Raw genomic sequence first — 23,612 nt, 5'->3', positions numbered from 1 at the left:
TGATAGAACGGAGTACGGAGTAGAAGTAGAGAATATTGGAGCGACCAACTATTGGTGTTACCAAAACGCCCAGCGTTACAGTGGCTTTGTCGCTGATACGGCTTGCCCAGGATTCCGCGATGAGGTGAGATTTGCCCATCTGGGTAAGAGAGCGTAACCACTTCTGTCAGATGTCGCAAATAACATCTATCCAGCATGCAGGGATGGATGGTTGTAGCACAGTCGTGGTAGATTGGCTCGTACAAGCCAACGTAATCAACCTCGCAATTCGCAACATTGAATGTAGTCTTGCAGGTTACTCTGTACTCCATGGCCCATAGTACTATACTGTAATGCTCATGTTCTAATTTCATGTACAATGCGAATGTCGACGCAATGCTACTTGCTTCGACCGAGTACAAGCACGCATCATTAGGGTTCATGGTTACAACATATCCCCCATCGTGAAGCTCCGTCTTTCAGCATCGCAAACCATAATTCAACACCACGCACCGATATATATACACCGATTAATCATGTACTCGCTATCCAGAACTTATAATACCTCCCATCATTTACACCACCAACCCCTCCTCAGAAGCTTCATCCCTCTCCAACCTCTCCAGCCCACTTCCCACGGCCCCATACACTCTCAATGGCACCGAAATATCAAAGCTTTCACACGCCAGATTCTCTATTGCCACAAGCACGAGCCCACCCTTTTCATCCTGCGAAATCTGCTCCAGCAGCGGATGAGGAACCTGCAGCTCTCCAAGATGAGTTGTATCCGATCCCTGGTAGGGGACCACGAATTCCACGCGGATCTTCCACTCGAGATTGACACCTGTGGTGACGAATTCTGGGGTAGCGGAGATGGGAATTGTGGGCGTGAAGACGACGCGGCGCGAGTACATGGCTGCTTCGGAAGAGGCAACGTACACTCTTCGCGTAACTCGCTGTAGGCTTGACTCGGAGCGGATGGCCAGTGAGGAGTCTACCTTTTCTGATGTTTCAAGTGTTGCGTGAACTGCGTAGCATGGTATATCGGCGTCGGTGAAGTCAATGGCCATGGTAACAACTTCGCCTAGGCGGTACGCCGGCCGGGTGAGCATTACTACGCCAACTCGTTGGCCGTTGCGTGCAATTTCAAAACGATTGGCGCTTTGTTGGCCGTCTCCGGCCATGTTGCTTCTCATGATTGCTAGATGGATGGCTTCTTTGGCCGTACCGACTTCCTCATATGTCGATGGACGTCTTTGGGCAGTCGACTCTGTTGGGGACAGCAGTGCATTTCCCGTCGAGTCTCGCCGCCTGGAAGCCAAGTCATCCACGTAGTTGAGGAATTCATTCATTGTTGCTGGAGGACCAAATGAGGCCCTTGATTTGTGCATTCGAACATGCTTGCCGAGGCTCTTGACCTCCGCCGCATCTCGGAGCAGTATATACGGGCTCATGAGATCGTGACCAAGAATTTCACCATGGCTATTGACACTGCCCAATACTCGAAATGGAATCTCGACAGACCTGACTTGTTGCTCCTTGGCACCTCCGGCTCTCTGCGTGCCAATGACCAGGCTATATGATATCTTTATTGTTTTGCCTTTGTGACTCGGGGGTAAACCCTTTGGCAGCCGGAAGGTATACTCGTATGACCGGCTCTCTCCCGGAGCAAGCTGTAAGTCGACAAACAGGATAGACTGAGGCGTGCTGAGCAAGGGGATAGACTTAGAATTGACAGCTCCGCGAATCTCTTTGATTGTGCTCAATTCTTCCCCGCCGAGGAAACCCAGGGAAGTGCTAATGTTGCCCCAGCCAAAACTTCCCAAGAAGCCAGTGTCTCGTTTCGTTTGCTCGAGGCCAACAACACCACCACCTCGTCCGCCTACTGCACCCTTCTTCTTCACTTGCTCGAAAGGACCAAGACTAATTAGCGAACCATCCAAAATGAAGGACCCTTGGATTTGGGCATAACCCATCATTAATGACTCTGGCATTTTCTGCTGCTGCGGCGACATTCCAGAGCTCCGTCTGGCGTGTGGTGAACGGCCATTACCCCGTGCTAGCGGCTGCGTCACATATTCAGATACCAGAGTTTCTGACGAATTGTTGCTCATAGAATAAAACTCTCCACTGCTCCGCGGTGTGCCCCCAGGTATCGTATTGCTCGCCAGAATCCTTGCCGCTGGTCGGTCCACGGCGCTTGGCGGTTGCGGCTGCTCCTTTAACCGCACGGCCAAGCCGTTACTCTCGTGAGGACTAACTTGCCTCGGACTAAGAAGCCCATCGGGAGATTTGAGATTCGGACTAGCAGCCTCTGAATTTCTGGTTGAAGGGCCTGCAGGGAATCGAAAGTTTGGCATTTCTCGTCTCGCTGGTGATTTCGGTGCTCGTCTTTGGCCACCAAGCCCGGGCGTATTCGGCGCAGTGGAAGCTCCAGAGAGCCTCCCAAAGCGATCAGGAGGATATGATGCATTGAAAAGCGGGGAGCTCATATGTCGAGGGAAGAAAGGCGCTAGCCACACGGTCAGTCCAACTTGTATTCACGTCAACATGCTTGAATGCAACAACATACCTGACTGTGGTCCCGGACCTGGCGACGTCGCGCCTTGTGCTGAGATTTGTAAACTCGCCGCACGACTGTGACCCCGATGCGGCCGGTGCGGCCTTGATGGGGATTCATTCCGCTGAACATGATCCTCTGCATTATTCGCCGACCCAATCGATACAATGGACAGTGACCGCTTGTGTGCGTGGCCCGGCCGCCAATCCCCGCCGCTACCGGTAGCCTGTGGCCATTGTACTGAACCCGATCGACTATGAGAATTGGTTGATGAAACGCTAAGGGACAAAGCAGACCTCCGATGCCCTCTTGTCGCGTTAGTCGGAGGCGGCGCTGCCAGGCCGACATTGGCCTTCGCCCGAGCCTGCAGCGGCACCGCCAATCGTTGTCTTTCTCCATGTGGCTTCTGCTGCTGTTGGGATTGCTGCTGTTGGCGTTGCTGGCTCGGTGTCGGGGCGACGTTCTTGAATGTTACGGTGCATTTGACGTCCTCGCCGGCGAAGACGGTCTGGTCGCGCCAGCGGACGAAGACGCGGATGTTGCTGGATATGTCGGGAGGCATTATGTCGAACAAAGCAGAAGAGGACTAACGGACAATACAAAGAGCCCCTCGGCGAGGGAAGGGAACATGCAATCAACCAGGCAATGGCAAACGCGGCATCGCGGCCGTCGATATCGAAATAGAGAGGTGTTGTCCAGAGATGATGGCCAGGAGTGCTGGGATCAAATTGATGGCTCCCGCCAAACGTCACATGCTTGCATGAGCTGACATCTACGGGACATTTGCAGGGTCAGGTGAAGGTGGAGGTCAACTGGTGGCCGAGCAGGGACCAACCAGCGGACCAGTGGACCATCATGCGGGCCGACTTGGACCGTCATCAACATCCAAACTTCCATCAACAACAATACTGACCGGTTGTGTCGTTTCTCGAAAATATTTAAAGCAACTTGAAGTTATATCTGCTAACCATGAGCTTTATGTATTAACGGTCAAACATGCTGGATGCTGTTTACTTGTTGATGAAAAGAAAAAGGCACGACTGCCACATTTCAATATCTGATTCATTCCCAGCAGATACTGACAGTCAATCAATATTGGCGCCTTGGCGGATTACACTGGGTCAAAGTATTTTTGCTTTGAAACCAACCCCCCTCCTCCCTCAAAAATGCTCGAAACATTTCATCGACCCGAACCGAACCCGAACAGGTATTATCGGAAGCATATTCCCACAGCATTTAACTTTTCAGTCCTAAAGTCATTGGCTGCAATCCATCTGGTACGATTAGTCTGACAGCTCAATCACATCATTGTCACCCTCGCGCTTAAGCGCCTTAAATGAGTGACGTCCATTCATCTCAACCACGTCGTCGTCCGTAAGGTCAATAGTCCGCTTGAAGCTCAATGCTGGTGTTTCCTTGGACCAGAATTAGCCAACCGGTGGACTATTGCATATGCCACGTCATGACGGACACAAGACCTAGTGGCCATCGAACATACCTGTTTTACTTCCCTCTCCCGCTTAATGCGGAGAAACTCCTTCGCCAAGTATCGAACATGTTCGTCGGACATGGAGCCTAGTTCCGAGGTAATAAATGACTCGTCTGGTGGAGGCGGTGTTTGGGGGATTATCAATTCCCGCTGCAGTGCAGCTGAACGACCTTAGCAAAGTCCAAAAATGCAGGCAGATTTGAGCAAACATTGCGTATACATACCCCGAGACCGGTATCGAAAAATGTACTTGCCGAGGGGTGTAATGTCATGTGCGGCCGCACAGCTGGGGGTTGGAGCGAGGATCTCTTGAGTGTAGCTGGGCTACTCAGTCAAATTTCAAGTTGTATCTTGCCTACTGATAACTGACCTCGTCCCATGGGATAGTTCCTTGCCCTTCATTGCTTTTTCGGCCAAAACGAAGTCAGAATTTCTCCATGGTACCAGAGGCTGCATGACCCTCGTTGCTCCAGGCTTGCAGGTCGCAAGGTTGACTACAATGCAGCCTAAAGATTTGGCTCTTCTGGAGTCACGTTCCACCATCGCTTGAGTTGTCTCTTCCACTGTAAAGGCAAGAACCGTGTTAGCCTCAGATGTCAATATCCAAAGACTCTAAATGGAAGATTATGAAGGCACGTTAGGCACAAACCTAGAGAAACGGGCGAGAAGGAGAATGATCGTCGGATACAATGCCCAGCCACATCAGACTGAATAATCTGGTCTTTGATATCAACAATCATGGGAGAGCCCAGCTGACGAGTTGAGCGACGGTATACAATCTGCCCCCCAGCGAACATGCCATCAATAAATACGGTGAACAGGATTGCATTCGTTTCGGAAGTTGTCCTCTCTGGGGAGAGAGTGAGCCTAACCAAGAAGCTCTGGTTCGATTTGGACTCTATGTAGCAAATATGCGGTGGAGGACTCGGCGTGCATTCATCGGTCGGATCGAGTGGAGGATACTCTTGCGCAACTTCTCCATTGACATGGACAGTGATGCTAATGCCGGGAACACTGGTGATGACAGCCATTGTGCTGGCCATACAAAACGACGGCGCTGGCGATTGACGATGATTTTGCGAGGGCGGGTTGATGCACAACTGCTCCAAATGGTTTGCTCGGTGGGAGTTTGTCTGCAAATCATCAAGCCTCGAGCCTGGCACCTGCAAGTTAAACGGCCCTGAGCAAGATGGGTGCGAGTTGAACGCTGGACGACGCACAGCGGTACCTGGTTTCGACTTACTAACCGCACGATCTAACGGCTCTGTCTGTCTGATCAAGTGACTTCCCAAGTGACTTCCCAAGTGCCAATCCAAAGCACTGGAGTGCTTGAGCAAGCATTGAGTGCTTTAGCAGCCTTGTCATACTGCCAGCTGCAAGCAATTGCCTGAGCAAGCGCGCATGTGCCCTGCCCCAATCAGCGTGCAGTTGGCAGCGCGTTGGTTGATGCAACTTTGGAATGAGAGTGGTGCATGGTTTAAAGATTGAGCTGGCGCTGCCGGGGCCTCGGGGGAGTCGAATAGTTGTTGATCCGAAGCTGACATTGAAGTTGTAGAATATTCAAACAAATAAGCAGCAGTATCTTATTCAGAGCCTAGGTTCCTTGTATATATCAAGGTCCCGTACGGAGTACAGTGTACACATAGCACACGTGTCCAATGACGAGTAACGTATGCCTTCCGAGTGCCGAACGCCGAGTGTCGCAACACCAGACCAGCTTTTGCCATCTGCATTCTCACTTTCTCACCAACTTATTCCCGGGCTCTTGATGCTCCAACCCCCAACCCAGGTGCCGTCACTTACACGACAGCCAATGAACTTGTCTGTTGTTAAGGCTAAATTACCATTGTGGAGAAATCGTGGAGCGAATCTCGTGGAGCGATCTTGTCATTTCCCAGTCCCGACTCCCGACACAGCATATGTAAACGACCTTATGCGAGAACTTTTGACCCACAGCCTCCAAGTCCTTTGCACCTTGTGTAGACTGTCAGGCATCTCTCGCTGTGAGTGACATCGAATTCATAAACATCTTCCGAAGCTACTTGGCCCCAGTGAACAAAGTTGTCCCCGGCCGCTACGGAGTGATTCTGGGACGCTGGATTATCTTAGGCCGACCTCGAGCTGGTACTCCAATGGCAAACATCCCTCTGGCCGTCTCGGCTCAGTTCCTGTTCTTCCAGATTCGGCCCACGCACAGATGGGAGCCAGAACTATTGGGGCAAATAAGCGTGGCGTCTTTGCAAGCCTCTCCATTGCCACATGGCCTCCGTCATCCAAGCGCCGGATAGAAGGATGATGTAGATCTTGGACATGCCGACCATCCCACGAGCCTAAAGTCAAGCATGCAGGCCATTGCCTAGCCCTGCCCGCAAATTTTCCGGCGAAAAGACCCTCAAAGCCACACGGTCGAATTGCATCTGGGGCTCAGTTCCGAGCATGCAGAGGAGAAACAATCCAGTATCAAGTCTAACAGCCCCAAGAGAGGACGCAGAGCATCAGGAGGAGGGTGCTTGGTGTCTGTGGCAGTCCTGGCATAAAATTAGAATTACCAAATTCCGATCCCATTCCGAGTGTCTCCAGTCGCCAGACTTTATCTGAACCCTCAACAACGGTTATTCCGAGGACACGAGACGAGGGGGTGGCTTGGATGCCGGGATCCAGCTCCACAATGCCTCCAGGATGGGCATCCCCAACGCCTAGTTGGTTGTTGGTTAATTTGCAGGAGATCGGGTATCGTGTATGTATTGTTTGAATGGGGCGGCATCAAGGACGTGGAATGACCGAAACCACGTTCATGGAGCTCCAGTTCGGTGAAGACTGCGGGTCCCTTTGTTTCCAGCCATGCGAAGGCTCGAAGATTGGTCCCGTGCAAGCTTGGCTCTGCTGAAAAAAAGCCAGGTCTTCCGGTGGACCGGTGGTGTCTGAGGCGCGAGAGGTTGCACGCCAACGGAATAGGATATTTTTTGAGCACCTGGGGGACAGGTCGCGGGAGAAACAGGAGCTAGGGAACGATTGCTCAAGTGGCGTACGCGACCATGTGTCCCGAAGGATATCCTTTCTTTGCCATCCGTCCCAAGAAGGGCTGGGTGTGCACCTCGTCGTGCTCTAGGGTTAAATCGCTGTGATCAATCAGCGAGTACGGAGTAGTCATGCAGTAATTGGTGCCAAACATGTCTGGTCACAGTAGCGTTCATGCACTTGGAAATATCATTGTCGTGAAAGCGAGGAGTCGAGAACGAATTTCATCAAGGCGGCTCCCCCAGGCCTAGTGACGGGATTTGTCAAACAGATTCAAAGGCCGACTGCGGGGGAGACATGTTCGGGCTTTGGGAAGGAAGGCGGGGCGAAGGCCCGAAGAGGGTGTTATGTTGTATGCCGCGTGCCGCGTGCCAGTTGCTCAGCAATCTGCCGTTGGGGACATCCATGTCCGTCAATCACGGCCGTGGAGCGCCGTGGAATGGCCGCTGGCTTGAGGGGTAGTATTGACCTAGCTAGGGAGGGACGGCCAGTATTAGAAGTCAACTGGTGCCTAGCCTACGGACATGGAGCCTAGCGAGCAAGTTACCGTGGTAGCGTCGCAGCGCGTCCTAGAAAAAGACCCGGCGGGATAGCTGTGAGGGTACTCCGTACGGAGAAGAGTTCCGTGTGATTCGTTGGCGGGCCAGCGCTTGAGCTGCATCTGCCTCCTTAGACCTAGCGCGGTTCCGACGCGGAAAGTGGGCAACTGTTGCATGTATTTTGGGAGATGGCAGGAAAATATGACGAATAACGTTCTGGCGCCGTGAGACAGCTGTTGCTACGTCCTTTGCAGCTTGCACTCATTCTTCGTTTTTCATTCCGCATCCCTGTACTCCGTATTGGGCTATGTATCAACTCCGGTTCCAAAGTACCAAGCTTCCAGCATTGAAGGCGGGGTGGCGGGGTGTGGCAGTGGCTAACTGGTGCGGGGCACACTCCGGTCCAGTCACTTCACGACTTGCAATCCATCACGGTAAAACGCCACCACCGCCATCACACAGCTTACCTCCCAGCTTCCACTCCGTACAGGGGGCCTGTTACGTAGTTAAGACGGAGTATGGCCTCGGTGTCGATGTCTGCCGCTGCTACGCAGATGCTCCACGGCCCCGATTCCCCCGCCCTTACCTGACTACTTAAAGTACAGAGACCCGCTGGTTCCTGATTCCTGAATACCCTCCAACTACCTCTTTCCTCTCTTGAACCTTTTCTTTTCTCTATCCCAGTCAGAAACACCCTGGTTGTCTCTTTCAAGATACCCCTTCGAGCACACTGTTTAATCAATACGACCAACTCGAGCACACGAACCGTCATCATGACTCTGACCGTCGAGCTCAAGACCCCGATCACGGGCCCTTACCAGCAGCCCATTGGTCTGTGAGTGGACAGGGCTCCCAATCTGCATGATTCCAGTCACAAAGAGTCCGAGAAGCTAACCGCCATATCTCCCCCAGTTTCATCAACAACGAGTGGGTTGAGGGTGTTGACAAGAAGAGATTTGAGGTCATCAACCCCGCCACTGAAGAAGTCATTACCTCTGTCTGTGAAGCCACCGAGAAGGATGTCGACATTGCTGTCGCCGCCGCCCGCAAGGCTTTCGAAACCACCTGGAAGCAGGTTACTCCCCAACAGCGATCCGTCTTGATGATCAAGCTTGCCGATCTCGTTGAGAAGAACGTCGACCTCCTCGCCTCTGTAGAGTCTCTCGACAATGGCAAGTCCATTACCATGGCCAGGGGTGACGTTGGTGCTGTTGCTGGCTGCATCCGATACTATGGTGGATGGGCCGACAAGATCGAGGGCAGGACTATCGACATTGCCCCCGACATGTTTCACTACACCCGACCAGAGCCCGTAAGTTTGACATGTGCCTTTTGAAACGTTGCTGGATGCCAGTTGGAAAGAAACAAGGCCAGGGAGAAAACTGACCTCTTTGCCATAGCTCGGTGTTTGCGGCCAAATCATTCCCTGGAACTTTCCGCTTCTCATGCTCTCCTGGAAGATTGGTCCCGCACTTGCCACTGGCAACACCATTGTCATGAAGTCCGCCGAGCAAACTCCTCTGTCAGCGCTCGTTTTCGCCAACCTGATCAAGGAGGCTGGTTTCCCTCCCGGTGTCTTCAATCTTATTTCTGGTTTCGGCAAGGTTGCCGGTGCCGCCATCTCCTCCCACATGGACATCGATAAGGTTGCCTTCACTGGTTCCACCGTCGTTGGCCGCACCATTATGAAGGCCGCTGCTTCATCTAACCTGAAGAAGGTCACCTTGGAGCTTGGTGGCAAGTCTCCCAACATTATTTTCAACGATGCCGATATTGAGCAGGCTATTTCATGGGTCAACTTTGGCATTTACTTCAACCACGGACAGTGCTGCTGCGCCGGTAGTCGAATCTTTGTCCAGGAGGGCATCTATGATAAGTTCCTTGAGGCCTTCAAGAAGCGAACTCAGCAGAACAAGGTCGGAGATCCTTTCGCCAAGGACACCTTCCAGGGTCCTCAGGTCAGCCAGCTCCAGTACGACCGCATCATGAGCTACATCAAATCTGGCAAGGACGAGGGCGCCACCGTTGAGGTCGGTGGTGAGCGCCACGGTGACAAGGGGTACTTCATCCAGCCCACCATCTTTAGCAATGTCCACGCCGATATGAAGATCATGCAGGAGGAAATTTTCGGCCCTGTCTGCTCCATCTCCAAATTCAAGGATGAGGAGGAAGTTATCAAGTTGGGCAACCAGACGGCCTATGGCCTTGCTGCTGCCATTCACACCAAGGATCTCAACACTAGCATCCGCGTCAGCAATGCCCTGAAGGCTGGAACCGTCTGGGTCAACTGTAAGTCAATACAACTCAAGTACTTGAAATACGACTTGGAAACTAACGCGCACTCTCTGCCACAGGCTACAACATGCTCTCACATCAACTGTAAGTCTCCCCCCCCCCCTGGATCACTGAAGTGGTTTGCGATAGTACATGCTGACGCACTACGCACAGGCCATTCGGCGGCTTCAAGGAGTCCGGTATTGGTCGCGAACTTGGTGAGGCTGCCCTTGCCAACTACACCCAGAACAAGAGTGTTGCTGTGAGACTTGGTGGTGCCCTCTTTTAAACGCGGCTGGTGGGAGAGGAATGACTGTTTGAGGATGTATGGATGATGGGATGGGTAATGACAAAATGTAGGAGAGAAACATCTGCGCGTGACGAAATTGAATGAATCCATCAGGCTAATGTGCTTGAAACATATGCACCTATTGTGACCTTGCGTAGACTGGAGTGGGGTCGGTCGACAGTCGGAGTTCGAAGACTTGCATAGAGTAACATGTCTGGTTGGCAAGTGGCACGTTTTGGCTTCTTAAGTAGTACATGTGCATATCTGCATAAGCACTTGGGTGTGGCATGATGAGATTGCCAATGCGCCGACAAGCCGCCATCATGACGGTGTCGTTTCTCCTGACTGCACAACACTCCTTTCATTCATGATTTCAACTGTGCGAAAATAGCCCTCTTTTTCCTCAATAAAAGTCTCTCCTAGCCATCTACTTACTACCTACTAGGTAGGTCTACCTCTACCTCCTACAGCGTCCAGCTACCACCCCCAGCCATATTCCAGACATATTACCAGTGCCATATTTTTTGCTATTTCTGTACTTGTAAGCCGCAGGGTTTGTGTACCTGTCCGCGCAGAAAGCGTAGCATGTGCAGCAGCAAATGTGCATTGCTGCAGGCCGGGATATGAGTGCAAGCTGGATTCACGGACATGGCCCGAAATTACAGGCCTCCCATCACTCCTCACACTACATACGCGGGTAGGACGGCCGAAGACGCCGGGCATGATTTGTTTTGTTCTTATTCATTTATTTAATTTTAGAAACAGGGTCTCGATTCGATTTTCTGTTGGGGGTGATGCGTTCGTGGCGTGTTGCTGATGGTTTGTTTGGTCCACAGAGTGTACGGCGGCATATGTACAAGGGCTGAAGCGCAACTGGTGTTGCACCAGAAATTTCTCAAATTTATTGAAAGGCACCGATATAAATTGGAGATATTTCAGCCGCTGCTTATCTGCATAGTCTCTGTGGAAGGGCCTTGGAAATGCCAGGGCAGCCCTTTGGGACCTCATGATGCATATGCCCAGGACGGAGCGGCGAAGGTGATCATCGTGATAGGACAATGGCCGGGAGGGAGAAATCTGTCAAATTGCGAAGGCAAGGCTATCTGCTGATAAATAGATATCCACTATTGGAGACATGGATAATGCGGCAAGATGCTCGTGTGAGAATGTGAATGTCGCGCTACGCTTCCAAAACTAAACAACCGCCGTTTGTCATTTTAAAAACGTCAGGTCGCTTCCTATGCAAACCCTGCTCTAGAAACTCGTGATCTAGTGCCCATTCCAACGTCCGTGGAGTATCTGCAGCGCGCGACAGGCGCATAAAGATGCCCGCGTAAGCCAGCGGCAGGTCATGAGAAAGAACCCAATATTTTGGTCCCCCGAGCTTTCGGTAGAGTCCCAGGCCGCCTTTGGCACCGAAGCTGGTTTGCTTGCCGCCGATGTGGCTCTCCTTGTTGCCGTGGAGCATAGCGAGCTTGCGAGTCTTTGGCTCTGAGTTGAGGAAGGCCTGAAAAGGGCCTTGGTCCAATAAGGTACCGTGTGGCGAGGTCAAGATGGTTTCATGCACCTCGGTGCCGTTGTCTTCCACGTGTGTCCAGATAATAGCGGTAGAGAAGTTCATCTCGCGGTGTCCTGGGAGGCGCAGCACCGCGAGCCACGGGGGGAGGCATGGCCCGGGATGCAAATCTGACACGCGCCACGAGGTAGCTGCAGGCTTGAGATCATGGATGACGGCGACGGTACAAAAGTGGTTCCAAGGTCTGATGATTCGAGCTGCCTGGGGAGTTGCAATCACGGGCACGTTTCCGTGGAACTCTCTGAGAGTGGCCTCATGCAAATGATCACAGTAGTGAAAAGAAAGCAGGATGGCGTCAATGTGTCGAGCGGGATTGAAGACTTCATTAGACATGCGTCTATTTAGGACGTGCTCTGAGGCCAAGTCTTCAATCTGGCGAGCAGCCGCCTCTACGGCATCGGCTGGGGGGAACGCAGGGGGCTGTGGGAAACGCAGGAGCTGAGGGCAAGTCGATGTGGATGAACCAAGATCCAACAAGATCAGCTGGTCCTACAAGCCATGGCTCTAGGACGATATGGAAGTAAGCCCTCCCCGATTGCTTTTGGTCAGCCCATGGTCGTGGCATGGACAACAGCCAGGAGTTGTGCCCGTTCAGGGACACGAGGAGCGGCCGCAGGCAATCGGGGGACGAGGTGAAATGCTGTTCAAGACATTTGGTGTGAGCTTCTTCCATTGAGATGGGAAGGGCGTATGTATGTCTAGGTAGTGGAGGTCTAATGGTGTGAATCTCGAGTAGCCCGTTGGTTGGATGAGCAAATTCAAAAAAATCTGGTCCGAGTCAAGCTTTGTCCAACAGGGCGAGGGCGGGCCAACAGCATTGTTATATTATATTCCCGACCTGGACTCACCTTTCGGCCGGGGTCTCCCTAATGCAATGCAGCCGATAAGCGCGCATGGTCCGTAGTGATGCAATTGACCTGGCGTCGCGGCCATCGGTTAATGAGATTCAATCCGTCGTCAATACCAGTTAGGCTTGCCTCGGACCATGTTGGGTGACCTGCTGTTCCCTAGTCCGAAAGCGGCACATGTCTGCCAATGAGGCTCGATGCTGCTTCGTCATTGCCCTCGGCCGCCGATGCATTATGGAAGAGCGTGAGAATCAGGGTTCACACCATCAGTTTTTAGACATGTAACTTTTGGCATGGCTCTGGCGAATGCCATTGGGCGGCTTTGGACCGGTGTCAACGCCATGATTGGCAACAATGCATAAGGCATCAGTCCGCCTCCCGATGAGGCAGGAAATAACCATGAATTTCGGTCACACCTTTTTGCCGCGAATTGAGGTATCACATCGCTCAACATGGGAAATGACCTGCAGGTTTGCTTGGTGTTCGTATCCAACTGTTTTGAATGTCGGTCCCTGTCGAGGTTACTGGGTAGCTCCGAGTCGCCCATCGACTGCCGCCGGCCGTTGCGCCCGACTTTGCGCTTGGAGTACTAGTACTCCGTATTCTTTGCCCATATAATTTTGCTGGCGGCGAATAGTTTTCATCTCCATTGTCTCCGACGCGAAGCTAATGAGCAAATGGCAATGACGCCGTCAGACTCGAGTAGGGAGATGCGTTTCACAACATGATGCTTAAATTCCGACTTGGCGGGGTAGTCGAGGGAAAGAAACGCTTCCCTGTGACCAACGGGATCGAGTGTCTCGTGGATAACGTCATGCTGGGAGACTCTGGGGCCTGGCTTTTCACTGCAATAGGAGGCAGGCCGGGCAACAATATTCGCGAGGGGGGGAGGGGGTTTATCGAGGCTGGCATCTCTTTGACTTCAAGGTCTCGTGTTCGCCCCGTCCCCATGTTGTAGAACGCTCTCAAAGAGGCGAGTCGTTTGATAGTTGCGGAGTGCCACGTCTATGTTATCAAGTCTGGGCTGCTCGGCGCATAGCATCTGGCATGGCGGATGGTTGGCTTGATGAATTTGATAATTTACACTCGTCGTTCGAGTCGCGACGCATTGCTGCCCTGCCATATCAACTGATCCACCTCCCCGCAGGCACCCCACAAGTCCTTAGTCCGTAGTAGTAGTACTCCGTAATGAGGCTCGAAATGGATTGTAGATCAGCCTGCTTGAAGGGTAGGGGCCAGAGAAGCTTGTCCGCGCTAGTCTGGCCCTTGGCTTGGGGAAACTGAGCCCCCGAGCTCGTCGGTGTCGATGCAAACGGGCCGGACGGAGGAGGACAACGTACGAAGTAGGGGAGGATGACTAACCCTGCTTATGGTGCATCACGTGGCTCCATACTCTCATGTAACAATGTTGCTGCATCGCCGGCACGACGCTGTCGACCCAATTGACAGCACAAGATCCCATCGAGTCATGTAGCTCACAGCAAATGCTGCAGCAATGCATCTGTAATTGTCCATAGCCGCCAATAGCCCTCGGCTGATCTCTGCCTGCAGACAGCAAGCAGGCTCCGCCCATGACATGCCAGGAGGCCCGTCGGGAAGAGGCTGTCAGGGCTGCCGGAAACGCAAGAAGAAGGTACGACGGACTGAATCCATCTTCGACGCCCGACTGCCGTCTTTGGCGGGTGAATTTCTACATTGCAGGACTGACAAATTCTGTCAACAGTGTGATCTTGCGCAGCCATCATGCTCTAGGTGCCTCCGCTATGGCATCCGCTGCGTTGGATCTGGAGAGCGAGTGTACCGGTTTAAGAATGCGACTGTCACGGGAAGCGTCCCGGTGGCCCGGACAGCAGTCACAGCACGGTCCAGAGGTGGAATACTGGCTGACGGTCAGATTAAATTGTCACCGCCACGGCCACTCGGAAATGAATTAACGTCAACAACCGGGGCCTTCATCTCAACCTTGCAGATTTCCGACCCCAAGTTTTCGGTTCTTGGCTTCGGTCCTTTTCTTGAAGATGTGCCGTGCCGCTTGGGAAGGAGCCAGATTCTTCGCACTGCAGCCATGGCCTTCTCGAGTGCCGTCACAGCAGTTCATTCGCGACAAGCAACCGTGCAAGCTCTCAAGGACTACGGCACAGCACTCGCCTGCATGAGAAGCAGCTTTATTAACGATCCATCCCAAGTCGGCAAGGCGGAGACGCTCTGTGGCGTGTATCTTCTTCTGTTGTCTCAGGTATGCTTGAATACTAGTAGCAAGTTCTCTTGCCCATGCAACTAAAAGGTTCATTCATTTTCTGCAGTATTTTCTTGGCGGACACAACGATGAGTGTTTGGTCCATCTTCAAGGGTTGCTGTACATTTTAAACAATCAAGCAGCTCGAGATTACCAAGACCCCTTCAGCTCAAAAATGGTTGACCTGGCGTCGATAATAGCCGTAAGAGCATCCTTCCCGTCAGCATGTGACAAAATACCTGTGCATGGTTTGCTGACTCCCCGCACAGATCACCGAGTGCGTCATTGATCCCAGGGTACAGATTAAAAGATGGCATGCGGATCTGAGGAAAACATCATATTATGGACCGCTGAACAACTATTCTGTGGTCGATATTAGATCAACAAATTTGACAGTGGCAAACCTCATAGACCTGCCCATGTTTCTCCAAGAACCCGAATACCACCTTGTTCAACTACGCTCATCCTACGACTTGATGAGAGTGGAAGTGAAAAAGATAATTCCAATCACCAAGCAACTGCATGAGGCCTGTGCAACAAGCCTTGACATGAATTACTACAAAGGCTATACCATTTGCGAGTCCTCCATCTGTGTCTTACACACATTAATGGCCATTATTCGGAAGACACTTCAGGTCTTCCACCCGTACGACAGCACTCTGAAAGAACACGAGGAGGCTGCAACCAACGTTGTTCTTGCGTCAGCAGCGCGGGCCTGGAATTTCCGTCCTTTAGGCACAACATATATGCCCAAGACGTTATGTCTTCTGTGGGCAACTACGGATGATCCCAATATGAAGGCTAAAGTGGAAGATATGATTGACAACTATCGGGAAGATTTCAGAGGAGACAGCTGGACCAAGATTGCACTCTTCTTCGAGCAACGGTTTGAAAGACTGCGCAGGCGAGTGCAGACAACCATGCCTTACCACCTTCGACAAGATACAACGAGTCCCGGGTCAACAAATGATGAAACTGAAAGCTTCGTCGAAGTTTAGAAGAGTCTCAAACACCTCACATCCAAAAGCTAATTTGCCTTGCAATCACATAGTCTTTGGCATACAGCCAAAAGGCCGAGCGTGGTAGAAATTTGTGGCTATTGCGATCTAATACAGTATCACATGGCGCTAGTTTCATGACGAGGCCGGCTGGGCGACTAGGTTGCTGACAATGTGAGCAGTGTGGACTTGCCCTTCAATGGGGATTCACGGTCAACCGTACTTGTAACGCATTGCTCGCTTATACATTATATCATGTCAAACGAACAAAAAAAACTGTGCTCACCACCGGACGTTCCTCCACGTTTGGTAGTATGGCACATCGTTCCAGTCCGCTAGCTTTTGGGAATAGCTAAAAGTTGGCATCCCGAGGAGTTGCGCCTCCATGTCCTTTGGCCCAAAAGCCCTGTTGGTCTCCATAGCAGCTGCTGTGGCACATAGGTGTGTTCGATAGGTTAACTTGATTCTTTGCATGAATGCTGATAGCTATCACCAGCCAAACTCCAAATTCCAATTAATAAGATCATCTCTTGGAAGTAGAGCTGCGAGTTAAGAACAGCTGGCTTGATTTTAGCTTCTACCTATATCCCTTTAAGCAGACAAATTGGGAACACCCATAGACCAAATCGTGTCAATCAAAGCACCATTATAAGTTCCCACATATTGTCCATCAAAAAGGGTCAAGAAATGATTCGAAGAGAACCATGTACCCAGATTGCTTGAAGAAGTTAGTCTTGTTATCTGAGACTTCGAACAGGTGCAAAAGGGGTGGGTACATTGGATAGCTTTAGAACAAGACTTCATATACGCAAGCTTGTCTAAGCGGGACAGTTTTTTTTTTTTTTCAAAATAGAGAACTTGGTCCTTTCGGTAATCAATCTCTGTGTTTATTGGAATGGAGAATTCTGAACCGAACTCTACATCAGTTCATCTCGTGCCTGTTGTTTTCCAATGTATGCTTATCGATAGCGAACTGTGGGTCGTCGTAATTGCTCACGTCTTGGGCTTCGATCCCAATTCACCATAGCATAACTCCGCGTCAGTAGAAGCGCCGCCCTCGGCAGCTCGCTCCAGGTCGTCTTCACCACCGAGAAACTGCAACTGGATCAAATCACGGCGAATAATGTCAGCGATTTACAATCTCGAGCCGCAGCCAACGGCGTCGGCAATCATCCACACGACCCTGGGAGAGATCCTCGTTGAACTTTTTGCCAAACAAGCCCCTCTCACCTGTCGCAACTTTCTGCAACATAGTCTGGACGGGTACTACGATGGCACAGTTTTCCACAGATTAGTCCCCAACTTCATTTTACAGGGTGGTGATCCTACAGGTACCGGAAATGGCGGCGAGTCCATCTACGACGGCGGCGCGTTCGGCGGCGACTTGGATCCGTGGCCAATGGACGAGCGAAGGGGCCAAAATGCAGGCCCTACAGGCATAAACTTCAAAGACGAATTTCACTCACGTCTCAAGTTCAACCGAAGAGGTCTGTTAGGTATGGCCAACGAGAGTCGTGCAGATACAAACGGCAGCCAGTTCTTTTTTACATTGGATAAAACCGAGGAGTTGAATGGGAAGAATACATTGTTTGGACGGGTCGCGGGCGATACGATATATAATTTGGCCAAGATTGGAGAGTCCGAGGTAGACGAAGCGAGTGAAAGACCGCTATATCCAGTGAAGATTGAGAAGGTGGAAATATTGGTGAATCCGTTTGAGGACATGAAAAAGAGATCGAGGGTCGCGACACAAGCTGTGGAAAAATCACTGTCTGCGGATAAATCGAAGAAGAAGAAGAGGAAGGGAGGCAAACAGCTGCTAAGCTTTGGGGATGAGGAGGTGGGAGAGGAGGAAGAGCCGGTGTTTAAGAAGGCCAAGTTTGACACGAGATTGATTGCACAGGAAGAGGAGCCAGCGGAGGAGCCAAAGAAAGACAAGACCGGCAAAAAGAAATCTGCCAAGGAAGACAAGAAGAAGAATCCTATGCTGCAGGAGCACTCTGACGAGGAACGACCTGCTCCAAATGCAGAGAATATCAAGCAAACAAGCCAACCAAAAGAAGACGCCCGAGAAGAGGCGGAGGAATTATCAGACGTGCCAGAACCGCCAAAGAAGACGGCTCTCCAAAAAGCCAATGAAGAGCTGGCGGCATTAAAGGCCTCGATGCGTCGAACCATTCACTCGGAACAGCCGGCAGAAGACACAAAGAGGAAGTCTGCTCTCGAGTCCATGATACCGGAGACATCAATGCGAGCGAGGAAGCGACGACCAGGAGGCAACAATACTAGCGCAAGCGATGATCAAGCGGCCATGCGTCTGTTGCGTGCTTTTCAGTCGAGGCTGGAAAAGGCTCCGCCAGAGAAGGAAATACCTGAATCTGCAGAAAAGGGAGACGAGGGCAGCAGGGATGCAACAGGCGCAGATGATGAAGCAGAGCTTTGCGATTTGCACTTTATTGCCAACTGCCAGAGCTGCACGGCTTGGGACAAACAGGACAAGGAGGAGAGCGACGACGAGGGCTGGATGTCACACTCGCTGTCCTTTGCAGCAGATAGGCTGGGTAAAGACCTGAGTAATCGGAAGAAGGCGGAGGAAGAACTGGTGGTCATTGATCCGCGGGAGAAGGCCCGTACGCTTAAAGAGGACAAACGGGCGGACCGGGAGGCGAAGATGGGCGGATCGCGGGCTTGGGATCAAGCGAGGGACCAGGCTCGCAATGCGAAGTTGGCGAGGATTAGTTCGCTTGCAGGTAGGGGGGCCAAGTAGGCGCGAGGAGCGCTGTGTATTATCATGCGTCCGGACTGAATATAAGCGATACCCAAGAATACGATGTCGAGTGATGCCAAGTGAAAATAAATGACAGTGCTATGTAGCGTGGGATGGCAAGGATTAGGGAAGATTTGTTGGTGACTGGTAATGCCAGACTACAGAAATTATCATATGAATGTCAGGGTATAGAGCTGACGAGTACATGGGCATATCATGCCGTTGATGACGAGGCAAGGCCTGTGCTTGGAATTCGGGATTTTGAAAAGACTACCGAGTAGATGTAGGGTGATGTAGTGGACCAATGGACGACGTCGGAGAGTATTGATGGCAGTTGAAATGTGAGGCGGACCAAGCGGCACAACCAGAGACCCGCATGGCCTTGCCCATGTACATAAATTGTATGCAAAGTTCTTAGGTACTGAAGTACTTAAGTACCAGTGCCCAGTCAAGTATTTGCTGTTACGAGCCGTACTCCGAGGCCGCTAACAGGTTTGCGGCGCGGCACTGCTTGTCTGGCCCGCCCGTCAGTGGACGGATCGAACGGATTGGACGGATTGGACGGATTGGACGGAAAGTGGGAACAATTTCGTCAAAGCAAGGCGACTTGGTAGGACGCGGCCCTGGTCGAATCTAAAGTGGTTGGAAAATGATCTAATCGATAGCTAACGGAGGCTCCGCTCGTTCATCCTTTGACAACCAACTCGGTAGGAGCGTAGGAAAGCCATCATCTGTTATCATTTGATATTCTCCTGCCTCCCACATAGCGACTGCTCCGGCAAACACGGCGCGGCGCTTCGCCTTGATTCCCACAAAGGGCGAAACCATCGAGAAAATACCGTTACACTAGATACAACGGTGGTAGGAAAGAAAACCGACTGCCGCCGTGCAACGCCTTCCTGCCTTGGTGTTTTGCTCTGCCTGTATCGACAGACCCGCAGAAATCGAAGAGAAAAGCGACATTCTCCAACCGAACCCAGACCGCCTCGTCGACGGAACGGCATTCGAGAAGGGGTGCTCGTTGTAGTGCCGTCCTCGCTGCCTATCCTGAACGTATTTGTTGCGCGCTCTCAAATTTCTGCATTGTGCAGACCGTGTCAGCCGCCCGCCCGTTGCCTTCTAGTCGACGAGATTGAGTGGCCTTTCGCCCGCCTTGTGCTACTCGAGCGGACCAACCTATGAGGGAGATAGAACGACAACAACGAGAAAAGAAGAATAAAGTGTGAAAAAAAAAATCTAACATACAAAAACATAAAGCATTCCGTTCGCTCGGCCGTTCAAACAAAATAAAAGTCGATAACGACACCTCACAACGCGTCACCGCCTGGGCCAAACAGCCCGTCAGTTTCTTCACAAGCAACCGACCGAGTCCGCCACAGCCTGATATCCAGGCGCACCTTCACACATCCCCATGTCAACACCGAATGCGAGGAAGCGAGCGGCGCCGGGCGCATCGCCAATGGTGAACTACCCGCAGCGCATGCAGCAGCCGTTCCCAGCAGACAGTGCCGTTCCAGACAATATGCTTAGATGGAACGGCGACAGTGCCGACTTTGTCGATGGCTCTGCGCATGCTGCTAATCCCTATGGCATGATGCCCACGCCGCCTCAGTACACCCAGGTCCCCGCGCCGTCCAACAGCCTTACGCGACGCGACATGAACCAGGCGCTGATTCCGACGCACACTCGAAACTTTGACGGTTCCGTCGAGCCGTGGGCCGGCTTTGGCGACGGCAACAATCTTTTGCCACAGAACGATGAGGAGGGCTTGATTGAGCAGGACAACGTCGAGGCCTTGGAGGAGATGGCGCAGAAGGCTAAGCGGGAGGCTCAGGGCAGGCGGAAAGGGATTCCGCCGTTTGTGCAAAAGCTCAGCAGGTAAGTGGTTTGAGCTGGGGCTTGTCCAGGTGCTGGACTGTTCCATCACGGTGCATTGGCATTGATGCTAACTCAATCTGTCCCTTTCGCTAGCTTTTTGGAGGAACGAAAAAACGAGGATCTCATTCGCTGGTCGGAAAAGGGAGACTCATTCATTGTTCTTGACGAGGACGAGTTTGCCAAAACCCTGATTCCAGAGCTGTTCAAGCACAACAACTACGCCTCCTTTGTTCGGCAACTCAACATGTATGGCTTTCACAAACGTGTTGGCCTGTCGGACAACTCGATGCGAGCGAGCGAGCGCAAAAACAAGAGCCCCAGCGAGTACCACAATCCATTCTTCCGCCGTGGCCACCCCAACCTGCTGTGGCTCATCAACAAGCCTAAGAGCAGGGCCACGTCCAAGAAGTCGTCCAATAAGAACGAGCTCGGCGAGCTGGACAGTGACGAGGATCAGATTCAGGATGAGGTGACGGCGCAGAACACCGCAGCCGGATCCAACGTCCCTACGGGCCGGTCACTGCCGCCGGCGTCTGCATCATCATCAGCAGAGCCGCAGGCCCTGCCCAAGAAAGAAATGACCTTGATCCGAGAGGAGCTGAATAAGGTCCGAGAACAGCAGAAACTGATTCACAAGGCAATCAATCGGCTGCAACACACCAACAACGATTTGTACAACCAAGCACTCATGTTCCAGTCGCAACACGACCGGCACCAAAGCTCCATCAATGCCATCCTCAACTTCCTGGCCAATGTCTTTAGAAAGACTCTGGAGGACCAAGGCAACACGCAGAGTGTTGGCGATATCCTTTCAAGCATGATTACCAACCAGGGCCAGCCATCCCACCAAGGCAATGTGGTCGACCTGGGCGACTTTTTCCAACCAAAAATGGATTCTGCCTCCAATATGGGCGGTGCTCACAAGCGAACCCGTGGCCTGCTGCCGCCCATCCCCAACCACCAGGCCGATGCCTCAACAGCTACTCAGTCACCATCGACTAGTTCAACACCATACTATCCCGTTGGCAACCACAACCCCGAAATGGGCCACGTCACCGAGTTGGTCGACGGCTCCGACACACCTCCAAGTCTCCGGCAGGAGCTAGAGTCCAACCCGCACGAACGGATGATGAAGATCATCAACGACCACAATGCCACGAATAAGTCCGGCATGGATCTCCCCGAAGCCACGGAGCTCGTCACCAACGCCCCCAACACCCTGAATAAGGACCAGAGAAGCAAGTTTGTCGACTTCATGGCCGGACAAACTACGTCACCCCCGTCACAGCCGCCCTCCGCACCCACGACTGCAAAGCCCACGCCCGTCCCTCCACGCTCCGCCAAAGCCAGCGTCTCCCCATCACCAACCCCAGCAGACGCCGCCGTCCCCTCGCTATCCCCCATCATGCGCTCACCACAAATGGCCCCCCCGTCGTTGAATCAAATCAGCACCAATCAAATCGACCTCGACCAGCTCCAACGCCTGCAATCCGACCAGGACGCCAAAATCCACGAACTCAGTGAATTGCTCGGTCCGCTGAGTCCGTCGGGCCGTATACCGGGCTTAGAAGACGGCGCCGAAGCGTACTTTGATCAGCCGCATGTCGACCTGGACCAATTCTTCGATAGCAACGCGTTTTTGAACGATGCTAGTTTCGGCGACGGCAACGATTTCAACTTCAGCATTGACGGGGCAGCGGATGATGTGAAGAACGGGGAACCCAGTCCCACTGGCACCGAGGAGATTCAGAGAGACGATTTTGATACCACGCAAAAGAACGGAAATAAGAGGCGAAGGGTAGCGTAGGCGTTTTGTACATGGGAAGGCAAAGGGGCCGTGGTTTTGTGTCTTTGATTTTTAAAAAACAAATAAGAGAAACTTTTGGCATTGGACGGGTTTATGAGCCTCGGCAGCTGCTGGATGGATGGGTGCGGCGGGTGGTGTTTTTGGTGGTTTGTAGATATGTGCACATGGCCGTATCGTTTTATATAAAGCTATATCCCACGTATGACATGCCGTCTATTGCTTTTGTCAAGTGCTAGTTCCCCTCTCCCCCCCAATCATCCACCTGGGTATCATGCCAATGCTATACACGCCACCAACCGTTCAAAACAAACGAAGAAAAAAAGGCAATGTCAACGCCTTATCCCTATATCTGAATTCAAAAAAAAAAAGAGAGAGAGAAAGGAAACATCAGCCCGCCAGGGGATTCGCATGCACCGTCACACGATCGATCCTCACGTCCCCCCTGGCAAGCGGCCTCGCCTTGCGGTCCACCTCCTCGGCCTCGAGCCGGGCCAGCGTCGCCATGGCCTCGTCGCCAATGACCCTCCCAAAGACGGTATTCAGGCCATCCAGGTGCGGGGCCTTGTCGAGCGTCACGAAGAACTGCGACCCGTTGGTGCCGGGCCCCCTGTTCGCCATGCTCACCGTGCCGCGCTGCGCGTGCCGCAGCGACGGCCGGATCTCGTCCTCGAACGCCGCGTCCCAGATGGACCGCCCGCCCTTGGGGTCGTCGGGCCCCGGGTGCGCCGGCGCGCCCGTCTGCAGGATGAACTTGGGGATGAGGCGGTGGAACGGCGACCCGTCGTAGTAGCCCGATGCGCAGAGGGCCAGGAAGTTCTGTCGCCGAGTTAGCGGGTGGCCTACCTTGCCGTAGAGGAAGAAGGGGGAGGGGAGGGGGGAGATGACGTGCTTCTGCGGTTTTGGGGACGCTCTCGCAAAAGACTTCGATTTTGATGTCGCCGTGGCTGGTATGTAGCGTGACGGACATGGCTGCGGCTAGAGGGCGTGCTTGGGCAGCAGAGGTGGAAGGGGGACAAGGAGGCGGGACGTCGTGATGATTTGAAGGCGGCTATTTTCTAAGGTGGGGGATTTTTTTTTTTCCTTGGTTGTCAGGTCTGACGTATCCGGCGACACCAGACTAGAGGGCCGTTTTTATGGTAGAATCGTCCTTTTCTAAAGCTCTTAGCATGTCTATTAATTGTCGATTAATACCGGACTCTACTTAACTACACTCTACCACATTTGTTTTATTATCTTATACTCCAAACTCGAAGCGGTATGCTCCATAAAGTACGTAGGCACCTAGTATCTAGCAACGAGAACTGTTGGTGCATGACGTTATCAAGAGCTGGAGCAATGGCCAATCATAAATGCT

The 23,612-nt window shown here is 52.3% G+C and overlaps 8 protein-coding genes across 8 annotated transcripts; 4 read left to right on the top strand and 4 right to left on the bottom strand.

Moving 5' to 3' along the window:
* Window positions 1-554: 554 nt before the first annotated feature.
* On the bottom strand, window positions 555-3,101 carry MAA_01756 (Rgp1; the record flags this gene model as incomplete). The annotated part of the gene is made up of 2 exons (XM_007819754.1): window positions 555-2,491; window positions 2,552-3,101. 2 exons carry the CDS (start codon window positions 3,099-3,101, stop codon window positions 555-557), a joined length of 2,487 nt encoding a protein of 828 aa, XP_007817945.1.
* A 721-nt stretch (window positions 3,102-3,822) lies between these two features.
* MAA_01757 (uncharacterized protein) lies at window positions 3,823-5,059 on the bottom strand (the record flags this gene model as incomplete). Its single annotated transcript, XM_007819755.1, has 5 exons — window positions 3,823-3,954; window positions 4,038-4,189; window positions 4,253-4,347; window positions 4,399-4,591; window positions 4,678-5,059. The coding sequence occupies 5 exons, from the start codon at window positions 5,057-5,059 to the stop codon at window positions 3,823-3,825; spliced, it is 954 nt and encodes a 317-aa protein (XP_007817946.1).
* Window positions 5,060-8,358: 3,299 nt separating this feature from the next.
* On the top strand, window positions 8,359-10,148 carry MAA_01758 (aldehyde dehydrogenase; the record flags this gene model as incomplete). Its single annotated transcript, XM_007819756.1, has 5 exons — window positions 8,359-8,420; window positions 8,498-8,897; window positions 8,986-9,874; window positions 9,940-9,964; window positions 10,034-10,148. 5 exons carry the CDS (start codon window positions 8,359-8,361, stop codon window positions 10,146-10,148), a joined length of 1,491 nt encoding a protein of 496 aa, XP_007817947.1.
* Window positions 10,149-11,328: 1,180 nt separating this feature from the next.
* Window positions 11,329-12,057, bottom strand: MAA_01759 (uncharacterized protein; the record flags this gene model as incomplete). Its single annotated transcript, XM_007819757.2, has 1 exon — window positions 11,329-12,057. The coding sequence occupies one exon, from the start codon at window positions 12,055-12,057 to the stop codon at window positions 11,329-11,331; it is 729 nt and encodes a 242-aa protein (XP_007817948.2).
* A 2,091-nt stretch (window positions 12,058-14,148) lies between these two features.
* Window positions 14,149-15,806, top strand: MAA_01760 (transcription factor Cys6; the record flags this gene model as incomplete). Its single annotated transcript, XM_007819758.2, has 4 exons — window positions 14,149-14,205; window positions 14,296-14,808; window positions 14,876-15,010; window positions 15,078-15,806. 4 exons carry the CDS (start codon window positions 14,149-14,151, stop codon window positions 15,804-15,806), a joined length of 1,434 nt encoding a protein of 477 aa, XP_007817949.2.
* Window positions 15,807-16,929: 1,123 nt separating this feature from the next.
* On the top strand, window positions 16,930-18,573 carry MAA_01761 (peptidyl-prolyl isomerase CWC27; the record flags this gene model as incomplete). Its single annotated transcript, XM_007819759.1, has 1 exon — window positions 16,930-18,573. One exon carries the CDS (start codon window positions 16,930-16,932, stop codon window positions 18,571-18,573), a length of 1,644 nt encoding a protein of 547 aa, XP_007817950.1.
* A 1,411-nt stretch (window positions 18,574-19,984) lies between these two features.
* On the top strand, window positions 19,985-22,258 carry MAA_01762 (heat shock factor-type DNA-binding domain-containing protein; the record flags this gene model as incomplete). The annotated part of the gene is made up of 2 exons (XM_007819760.1): window positions 19,985-20,451; window positions 20,545-22,258. The coding sequence occupies 2 exons, from the start codon at window positions 19,985-19,987 to the stop codon at window positions 22,256-22,258; spliced, it is 2,181 nt and encodes a 726-aa protein (XP_007817951.1).
* A 387-nt stretch (window positions 22,259-22,645) lies between these two features.
* MAA_01763 (uncharacterized protein) lies at window positions 22,646-23,225 on the bottom strand (the record flags this gene model as incomplete). Its single annotated transcript, XM_007819761.1, has 2 exons — window positions 22,646-23,097; window positions 23,144-23,225. 2 exons carry the CDS (start codon window positions 23,223-23,225, stop codon window positions 22,646-22,648), a joined length of 534 nt encoding a protein of 177 aa, XP_007817952.1.
* Between the last annotated feature and the right edge of the window lie 387 nt (window positions 23,226-23,612).

The sequence above is a fragment of the Metarhizium robertsii genome (genome assembly GCF_000187425.2).
Source record: "Metarhizium robertsii ARSEF 23 chromosome Unknown MAA_Scf_1, whole genome shotgun sequence".
In the NCBI taxonomy this organism is placed as follows: domain Eukaryota; kingdom Fungi; phylum Ascomycota; class Sordariomycetes; order Hypocreales; family Clavicipitaceae; genus Metarhizium; species Metarhizium robertsii.
This window is presented reverse-complemented; position numbering and strand designations above follow the sequence as displayed.